General features: G+C 35.7%; 1 protein-coding gene and 1 long non-coding RNA gene across 2 annotated transcripts in view; one reads left to right on the top strand and one right to left on the bottom strand.

Annotated features, from left to right (window-relative positions):
* The first annotated feature begins 3,025 nt into the window (after nucleotides 1-3,025).
* Nucleotides 3,026-4,014, top strand: LOC113475190. The gene is made up of 2 exons (XR_003396933.1): nucleotides 3,026-3,682; nucleotides 3,751-4,014. It is a non-coding gene; the product is annotated as an uncharacterized LOC113475190 (long non-coding RNA).
* Nucleotides 4,015-7,088: 3,074 nt separating this feature from the next.
* Nucleotides 7,089-10,938, bottom strand: part of LOC100179267 (sarcolemmal membrane-associated protein) — a gene marked incomplete at its 5' end in the record, with an annotated part of 18,242 nt that continues 14,392 nt past the window's right edge. Inside the window, 5 exon segments of the mRNA XM_009863459.3 lie at nucleotides 7,089-7,542; nucleotides 7,763-7,876; nucleotides 8,378-8,516; nucleotides 9,413-9,517; nucleotides 10,062-10,221. Coding sequence (XP_009861761.2) covers nucleotides 7,444-7,542; nucleotides 7,763-7,876; nucleotides 8,378-8,516; nucleotides 9,413-9,517; nucleotides 10,062-10,221 — 617 coding nt within the window.

Raw genomic sequence — 10,938 nt, 5'->3', positions numbered from 1 at the left:
AAGGAACGTGCAGGAGCACACAGAATGCCATGAAATGAGGTCTACGGCTCCATGAGGGCTATAGCACAATACATACATACATACATGTATTATAACTAATGAAACTTATGACGTATGAGGATTGAGTGTTTGGTAAAGAATATGTGTAAATACGCTTTGTACAAGTCCTGTACCATGTGTTTATTGTAAACTTACACTAGTTAACGTTGTCGTCACTTAAAAACGTTTGTTTTCATGAATTTTGACGAACCGTAATCACGCAGTAATTAGGTAATGTTAGAAGTTAATATTAATCATATGCTGTTGAATTAAAAATAATGTTTCAATTACGATTAATGATAATACGGTATAAGAGTAGTGCATTTAATGCGTCCCCACAAATGCTAATAGTTTGATTCAGTCGTGAATTGTTGTGTGGATTTCTTATCTTATATAACACGCGCCGTCGTTCCCCGCCAAACTCCAGACAGTGTTTCCGTTATGTAAAGTGCATGAGGATAGTAATCGTTAATTAATCGCTCATCGTGCGGTTTTAAATCTGAAAATTCAGTCTAAAAATTATAAATATATATTACGATTTGATTTCAATCAAGAGATTAAAAAAAATGCTAGAATTGAGAATTAGGATAAGTGCGAAAAATAATCACCCTATCAGCAACAACAACAAAGCCAAGAACAACTGTTCGACGGAAAAGGATATGACCACTAACGTGTTCAATAACGTGTTCAAAAATGCCTATATACGGACTCAGCCTTGCACTGTTGTACGGCCCTGTCTGGCTGAACTGTCGGGCGAAGTGTAAATGTGGACTTATGCGTCAAAAGTGGTTACGTGGTCTCGTTAGCATACTATCACTTCAATATACTATGATTATACAGCAAGGCTCCGTATTGTCACAGAGCAAAGTTTCTCGGCATTGTCCTAACAATGGTGTTTCCTCTTTAATGCGATTGTGTGCGATTGTCATTGTTACATGTGGGAAGGGAAACGATTAAGTACCTTCCGCGTCGCGCCAGCTGGCAATTTTACACGGCACGCATTCTTTATGCACATAGTGAAATTTAGATCATTATATATATGAAATATCTGTGCTCGAAGCTTACTCAACCGGTACATATAGGCTGGCTCCACCGAAAAATGTTTTCATACGCAGGCAATACGCGCGCATAGTTTTCATTGTACCTCATCTTGAAATTGTTTTGTCGCTACTTCACTGTTTCAGCAGTGGATTTCACGACAGTTTGTAGGTTGAAGATCGGCACCTTTTGTTTTGTAGTATGTAGGCTATAGGCTCGATGATTGAGGAGATTGATTGTACTTGATATAGTGAATATAGCGGACATAGTTGATTGTGTGGAATGAATAAATGAACTTTATTTCGTTTCTTCGGTCACGATAACGAAGAACACGAGAGTTGACAAACGCGAAAAGACAGGTAGTAATGGTAAAACAACAGTTTATAAAACACGCCTCTAATAAAAAAAAGAACGAAAGAATATTTTGGATAAAAGGCGTGCCCGTTACACCCCACAGACGATATATACAAACTCAAAATTAAATAAATATAGTAGAGTGGGGAAGATGGGACACCTTTAACACACAATATCCAAATAGCCTGATCGTGTTTTAAACAATTACCAACGGTCTGTGGAAGTCGTTAAGATACGGTTTTATAATTCATTGAATGTTGTTTGTTTACTACCAAATGAAAAGAGAAAACTAAACGAAAAGATGTCCTATCTTCCCCCACCCTACTATATTATTTAATTAAACATATAGTAGGGTGGGGGAAGATGGGACCGTTTGTTAGATGAGATTTTTTTAATTTTCTTTTTACAGACCCCCATTTAATGATAATCAGGAAAATAAGGTTACAGAATTATTCGACATTATTATCACAACTTTATAAAGCGCCCGTCAAAGCAGATTACTCTTTTTAAATTTTGAAAAAAATATGTAAAACAGAAACAGTATACTTTGAACAGGTAAAAAATGTGAAATAGTAAGGTGCTATTTTTTAATCTTCGCTAAATCATAGTAAAGCCGATGAATTTTTTTTAGTTTGCGTTTGCGAACGATTAAACTAGTTTAATAGCTTTATAAAACAACCGTGAATATTTCGTACAGTTTGATTTTGTCTCATAAAACTAGTTTTAGTTTTGTAAAAAACACTGAGATATAAGCATGAAGAAAATAGGCAGGGGTCAATATGACTTTAATTTGAGATAAAAACAACAAAAAAATATTGGTTTAACGTTATATATATAACGTTTACCTGGCAAAAATACTAGCACAGCCTGTTTAACTCGGTACTACAAGTTGCAGAATACTGCTAATGTAAATATTTCAATTTAGAGTCCCGTCTTCTCCCACAATGTAGTTTTTTGTATGTTTTCATTGCCAAACTTTCAAAGATTTGCTTTTAATTTAGTAATTCATACCTCAGGGGTTATTCAACTATAAGATACTGATATAATAAAGGGATAATATTTTGAAAATATATTCGAAATTTGGTCATTTGCTCTTTGATAATTTATAAGAATCAATAGTTTTATTCACTTTTTTGTTATTACAAGTTCATATACATTTGTAGGATACAATATTTGACCATTAAAGTTCGAACATTACCCATTGTCGTTCAAACAATACCAATTGTTATGCAATAATATAATGTATAGGTAACATGTTAAAAACTGTAGCAAGAAAAAGAATGTTTAGACCTATTTTTAAAGCGTACAGTATTATTTCGTGTGTTTTACGTATATTCCTATTCATAAATAAACTTAATAATGAAAATTAACAATGATTTTAAACTGTCCCATCTTATTCTGTGTGTTTTTGAATTTGTAAAGTTTCACCAGTTGTGCGGACCGCTAAATAACTCTTCGTGTGTTTTATTATATTTTATTAAATTGGTGTCAATTAATAAAGATATGATAGTACTAATTCTTGGTATTACCCAAAAACCGTCATCTATTTTGATTTGGGAAATATTTGGCAATATGTGCTTAAGTGTCTCATCTTCCCCCATTGTACTATATTAAAGTTTTAATCTGAGGAAAAGTGTACGTAAGGACAAAACACGTACAATGGGTGAAGTCGGCCTTAATAAAGAGGACGTAGTGAATATTGTAGACATAGTTGACATGGTAAATATTGTAAAATAGCGATCATGCACTAATTAAAGGGACCCTCATGCAGGCATAGGTGCGAGTCTGCATGCAGAAACGGGGTCGTGTTTATGTATAAACAGCAAGAACGTGACAGTTTTTTTTCCGGTTTGATAACGTTAAGAGCTACTTTTTAGGCTTATTGCTAGTTACTGTTCCTTTAGATCAAGTTTCATACACGTGCAGTTGTCAACATTCTAATTTGTGGGCATATATATATGTGTCCTTGGGCAAAACGCTTAACGGCACAATTACTCCAACCCAGTGGCCACTAATGAATTGTCAGTCATACAAATAAAGCCACAAACTAAGTAGGTGATAACTGTAGCTGCACAGTATAAAATGGTGGCGCTGTTCTTGCTTTTGTTTGTTATACTCACTCTATGTTACGTCGCCCTTTTTCTCACGTTTTGTTCACTCGTGTAACCGTTTAGTTTGACCTTTTTATAAGTGACGGGACGGCAGGCAGATCCCTATTTCAGGCCACTCCAATTCATTGCCCTGTAATTTTGTACGTATATTTCTTGTGTTCGCTAATCTGTTACTCGTTATTTATACTGTTTTTTTTCATTCTTCTAGTTACCGCTATTATGCTTCGAAAAATATAAGTTAAGGCCAGAGCGAAGCGCGTAATTCTTGAGAGTGAAGGATCTGTTTTAAACAAACTTTCAGCCGCAGCCACAGTAACTGCAAGCAACTTCAACAACTGCCGTTCCGATATTGTGAACATGGGTGAAGCAAGCAAATTCGTCGATGTTTCCGCTACCCGCTCTAAAGATCATGATGAAACATTTCTGAATGAATGAATGAATGAATGAATGAATGAATGAATGAATGAATGAATGAATGAATGAATGAATGAATGAATGAATGAATGAATGAATGAATGAATGTAACTTACTTTATCCTCGCGTGGCCGGAAAACGACAGTCGTTATCACACGGGTTTAACACCGCGTGCCAGCTTACGAGTTACCATGTATATATGTTACTTTTGTGGGTAATTATTTATTTTTTTGGATTTTTCTTTTTTTTATGTATGGCTGATAATTTAGACAACCCATTAGTGACCACTGGGTTGGAGCAATTGCCGTCAAGTGTCTTGCCCAAGAATACATACGCCCACAATGGTAGCAACGTCGAGCCTTGAACTCATTGCCTCTGGGTTACAGCTGGCAGGCGCGCTAACCACTACACCACGGCGCCGGACCATTGACGAACAACACATCACGCAGCGTCGAAAGGACGTTCGCTGCGAAGCAGACGAAGTTAAATCGCTAAGGTATAATTTAGCGAACTCTGAACAACTTTTAGTTGCATTGTGTAAATTTGAAAGCCTAACTGTAGCTCTATTGCGGACGCACGTTTTAAAGACCAGCACGAACGAACGCAGAGTACTAAAGTGAAAGTAAATGAAACCGTCTCTAAATTGTCGGAAAATTCTAGAGACGCTATCAAGCAAGTTGCACAAGAGATGTCGTCAAATCGTTCAAGTGTCTCTAAATTATCATCTGTTAGTTTAGATTCCAAATTAAAGAAGGAACGATATAAACACCAGGAAGAAATTGCAGCCCTTCGAGAAGAGCTAAATCACCCACAAAGTAACATACACAGTAACTCGTAAGCTGGCACAAGGTGCTAAACCCGTGTGATAACGACTGTCGTTTTCCGGCCACGCGAGGATAAAGTAAGTTATTCATTCATTATAGTACAAGGGGGGAAGATAGAACACTTAAGCACATATTGCCAAATATTTTCAAAATCAAAATAGATGACGGTTTTTGGGTAATACCACGAATTAGTACTATCATTCCTTTATTAAAGATAGGACAGTTTAGAATCATTGTTAATTTTGACCAATAAGTGTGTTTATAAATGAGAATATACGTAAATAACACGAAATAATACTGTACGCTTTGAAAATTAAGTCTAAACATTCTTTTTCTTGCCCTACTGCTCTAGTTTTTACATGTTACCTATACCTTGTATTATTGCATAACATTTGGTAATGTTTGAACGACAACGGATAATGTTCGAACATCAATGGGTAAATATTGTATCCTACAAATGTATATAAACTTGTAATAACAGAAAATTGATAATAACTATTGATAAAGTTTTTATTTTTGCTACAACCTGGGTATTACTACTCTGTTTTTGGCATAAGCCACTTTTCATAAATTATCACCGAGTGCAAATGACCATATTTCGAAAATATTTTTAAAATATTATCATTTTATTACATCAATATCTTATAGTTGAAGACCCCCTGAGGTATAAATTACTTAATTAAAAGCAAATCTTTCAAAGTTTGGCAATGACAACATACAAAACTACAGTGTGGGGGAAGACGGGACTCTAAATTGAAATATATTTATATTACCAGTATTCTGCAACTTGTAGTTAACCTACCGAGTTTAACAGGCTGTGCTAGTTTCTTTGCTATGTAAACTTCATATATATAACGTTAAACCGATATTTTTATGTTGTTTTTATCTCAAATTAAAGTTATATTGACCCCTGCCTATTTTCTTCATGCTTATATCTCGGTGTTTTTTTACAAAACTAAAACTAGTTTTATGAGACAAAATCAAACTGTACGAAATATTCAAGGTTGTTTTATGAAGCTATGAAACTAGTTTAATCGTTTGCACCACAGAAATAAAAAAGAATAGAACGCGCATCTCCAATGGCGGCAAAGGAGAGAGCATGATACCATACACTTCAGTATACTATGTTGATACACTCTCTCTCTCTTTCGCGGGTCGTCCCGTTTACCATTGTAGTCAATGGAGTCGGGAGCGTTTTATTTTTTTGTTTTTCTTCGTGTTTTGACTTGATTTTAAGTCATAGGGTAAAACAACTATTTTTTAACATATATATATTTCTAACAACCCGTTTTTTGAAGGTTTTTAACTAAATTTAAATAAAAAATTAAAAAAATTTCCTAAACAAGTGGTAAACTGTAAGCGTTAACCTACCAAATAACCAAACTGGCCTAATAAACTTGAATAGTTGGTGTAGTTTTTGAAATAAACAGCTTAAACCTCTTAAAACTACTATGCGCCTATCTTTTACAATGGAGACCAAGCAAAATGGGAACGGAGTTGGCGGTCACGTGAATAGAAAAAAAATATATATCACGGTTTTGGGCGGTTGCGCGTTCTACTCTTTTTATTTCTGTGGTTCGCACACGCACACTAAAAAAATCATCGGCTTTACTGTGTTTCAGCGAGCATTAAAAAATAGCTCCTTTATTTCGCATTTTTTTACCTGTTTAAAGTATACTGTTTCTACTTTACATATTTTTGTAATATTTAAAAACAGTAATCAGCTTTGACAGGCGTTTTATAAAGTTGTGATAATACTGTCGAATAATTCTGTAACCTTATTTTTCTGATTATCATTAAATGGGGGTCTGTAAAAAGAAATCTGCTTTGACAAAGTGTCCCATCTTCCCCAACCCTACTATACCAATTCGTGGTATCACCTAACAAAAACGTCCTTTATTGTGAATTCGGAAATATTAGGCAATATGTGCTTAAGTGTCCTATCTTCCCCCACTGTACTATATATATTAATTTGTGGTATCACCTGAAAAACGTTATGTATTTCGACTTTCTTCCCTACTGTACTATATTTTGTCTGCCCATTTTTTAACACTTGGTTGTCGTCGCTTTTTATACCATGATATCGCTCGTTTATTTAATAAATAAACGGAGTTGCCTTTAGTTCGTACTGGTAAATGATAGTTCTAACGTGGGGAACTTGAAGCATCCAATGTCCCTGGTTGATACTTGAATGCCGCAGGTTGATACTTGAATACCGCAGGCTACTACTATGCGCTTGTTTATCTATTCATTCTTTACCCTAGGCCTAACACCTCAAACGGTTCCGAAGATTTGTACAATTTTTACATAAAGTCCGCTCTGTATAGAATGTTTATTCTACTAGATCCACAATGAATGGTATAAAGCAACGAAAACGAAATGGTGGCAAAGCGAGCGTATGTTGCTAGGTTCAATATTAAGCACCTGCTTATATTTTTCAGTAGACAGTGCGGCCAAATAGACGATGGTTTAATATATAAGACATGCATACGAACTGCGTTAACCGGGAAACCCAGTGTAATCAAGGCACGCAACTTTATACACTACACGAAATATGTCATCGCCCGTTATATTCTTTTTATGACGTAATAATAAGGTTCACACAGTGAATGAAGACAAATGTTTATACGATATCTATTTATGAAGGGAAGATACACGGTAAGTTATGATGGTGTTGTAGACACGCCATTTCCACAAGCAAGTAGAATATAAACGACGACAGCAATGAGAAGTACCACAGCTGCGATGAAATGTTTCTTTGTCTAAAACAATGGTTATTTAATGTCGCTGTAATGTAACAATAATAAGATCAGCCATATCTCAAACTTACAACCATTGTGGTCGTGTGTATCTTTGGGCAAAACACTTTCTCCAGCCAAATGGTCACGAATGAGGTATGAAAATTGTCAGCCATATACAGGGAAAACACACACACCTAAGCAACTCGAAGTGGGCATGATCATAACAATGAATATTACTCACCGAAGACGCTTGTTCAAATTTTCGCGCGGCCTCTTCGCGTTCCCGTATCAGGTGAATGCAACGTGACGTTACTTCGGTCAGTTCTTCCCCTTTCATAAAAAGAACTTCCTCCCACTGTTGCCGAGGTAAAGAGGGTAGGAGGGTTAGAAGGAAAACCCCGTGTTAGCAGTTGCGTTGTTATTAAGTTAGTTACATTATGTTAGAGGCAAGCAGAATGCATGGCGAGGTTGGTGACGGCGTTATGTATGAAACATAAACAGGAATATTTAATGCACAACTAATACTTTAATATGGGACATGCGAAACATTTATTGTCAGAGCTACAGTGCGCGATGATAACCACGTAGGTTACTATGTATTTACAACTATATAAGTTAGCATGCCTACCGAACTACACGGCTGTTATTCATACTGTGGGTTAAAAAACTCATGTTAGGAGATCACCAAAGCTACAAAGATAAAAGAATGAAGAAATTTGAGGATTCACTTGCTTTCGACCTGCCAAAGTTTACACCGTGAACATTTAAATAAGTGACGAATCCCAGCCATGTATTCTGATGTTACAGCATTTATATTATTATTAAATAAAATTGATCAAGTGACGTCTCGTCTAACCTTCTGTTGTTCCTTCATTGAATTTTCGTGCAAAGTTTTACATTTACCGATTTCTTGATCAAGACTTGCCTCTGTTTGTTTACGAACATCTTCCAACCGTCGTAGTTCATCGTTTATCGCAGATTTTTCGCATTCAGCCCTACATGTTAAAACAACATGTAAAAAGAAAGTTCGACACCATTAACCTCAAATAAATCTCGTCTATTCTGACCATGATAAAATATCGGATAACTTGTTCCTTTCAACTTCTACTGTCTCATCTTCACCGAGGCCGCGTAACTTTGGTATAAACACTTGTTTACCATTCTCGCCCACATGATATACCCCTTGCGAAACCACCGAATCGACAGTGACGTTTTTGAGAGTATTTTCAAAAATCACGTCAGAGAGCAGATCACGGTGGTCGATTTTATTCAAAGATTTCTGAAACTTTTTGCTTTCTATCAGCTCGCTATCCATACATTGTGGTTGAGGCGCATTTTTATTGGCGACGTTTTTGCTGGGGGGTTTGGTGAATTTCCTTGGGGATGGTGGGACAAGTTTGCTCTTGAATGAACACGGAGGATGACGGGGACTTGAAGAAACTCCCTTTGCGGGAATCTTAGACAGCGATGTTGCCATGCTAACCTCAACTTGAATTTATTCACGAAATGACAGTCGCATCAAAACTAAACAGTGTAAACTGTAACCAATGATTGTTCGAAATAAACGCGAATAAACCTGACTTTTTAGAGTATTAGACAAAGTCTATATAAACACTTAAATATATATATCTAGTAAAGCATCATCTAGAACTGATCTACTGACAAATATATTTCCGCAGAACGTTTCGACGTTCGACGTTCAACAAGCGTCTTTTTATCAAGGTATTGAATAAATAAATTATTGGCGAGGACGTATAAGGAAAAATTATTTGCTTAATAAATTAAAATATCTAATTTTCATACATAACATATTTGGCAACAATTTAAACTTTCGACATCGACATACAATATTTAAATAACTTCTTTAAACTTAATATAAAACAAAACTTACTTTTCCAATGAAGAAGTCAAATTGTTAAAATCAACGGTTATTGCTTCTTTCATACGCATGCATTCAATAATTTCACTTTCCAATTCATTAATTCTGTCTTGTTTTCTGTAAAAACAGCAATATGACGTCACCAATTACTTTGCTTGTTACGTGAACAAAAAGATAATACTCTATGTTACGTCATAGTCCGACATAACAAGCAATATAAAGGTATATAAACTGTGCGTAAACATAGTTTATAGACAGCACACTTAAAATCAGGGCTACCGTCGTCATCAACTCTTATATTTTGTAATGTTACAAAACGTATATGTTTTACCAAATTTTTTTTATATAGTTTTGAAGAAGATGCATTCATTATACAAAATCAGAAATAAAATTTGATTTTTCTTTAGTATTTTAGAAGCTAGAAACGATCAAAGTTAAGTGATTTTTTTCATAAGCTGTTTTGTATTTCAAAACTTTGATGGAAGCTTTAGATCACATTTGAGCATATCTATCAATACACAAATTTTGATTTTTCGTTGGTATGCCCCTTTAATGCGTTTAAGCAAAGCCACAGAAAAGTAAGTGTTTTGATGGTAACAAAAGTGATAAATGACCTGCCAGACAAAAACGATTTAAACAACTAATCGATGCAAACACTTACTCAGTTAATCTTTTCAAAGCCTCTGCAAGTTTTTCATTTATTTCTACTTCATTTTGAGCCATAGATTCAATAACTTGTGATTTCTGTTCCGTTTCAAGTCGAAGACAATCAATTTCTTCTTCGTGTTTATTGTTCGAAGACTTTTCACAGTCTAATTCCTCTGAAATAATGTTATGTATAACACAGGGGTCCTTGAGTGGCCAATAACGACAGTCGTTATAACACGGGTGTTCATACACCTCGTGCCAGCTTACCATGTATGTTACTTTGTGGGCAGGGGCGCAACCAGGGGGGCTGTTTTGCTGTCATGACAGCCCCCTTTTCCGCAGACACGCACGCAGCCAGAAAGTGCTAAGACGCACACACACGCGTTGCATTTAATATTACATTCCTTCGCTTAAACTTGGAACAGCTTTTCGTTCAATTGTTACGTCACTTGTCCTATTGTAACGTAACTATTAATTATGACGTTTCATAATATAACAATCTGGAGGAATGTGCTAACTGCCCAACCAACCACGAGATCGAAACATCGTGTATGAGCGTCACATTTTTACGCTCTGCGCCGGCGTAGGAAATAAAGGAAGACGCATGTGGTAGCATACATTTAACACTTAACAAACGAAGCAATCGTTGTGAATTTATTCTCGTGAAAAGTGACGTATTAAAACTCTGGTTCTCGTGCGGTGCCAACGAACACGTTTTTTGGCCTTTGTCCAAGCTCGGCCGGGGCGATACTTTGTAATAATATATTGCAATTTGTGTTGGTTCCAATTTACTGATAGCGTCGCTCCTCGCACATATATTTGCACCAATTAAAATGCATAATAATCGCGGTTTATCTGCATTTAAACCAGTGGTTACCAAACTTTATCTA

The sequence above is a fragment of the Ciona intestinalis genome, unplaced genomic scaffold (genome assembly GCF_000224145.3).
Source record: "Ciona intestinalis unplaced genomic scaffold, KH HT000143.2, whole genome shotgun sequence".
Classification (NCBI taxonomy): domain Eukaryota; kingdom Metazoa; phylum Chordata; class Ascidiacea; order Phlebobranchia; family Cionidae; genus Ciona; species Ciona intestinalis.
Note: the sequence above shows the minus strand (reverse complement) of the source record. Positions and strands in the feature narration are given on the sequence as shown.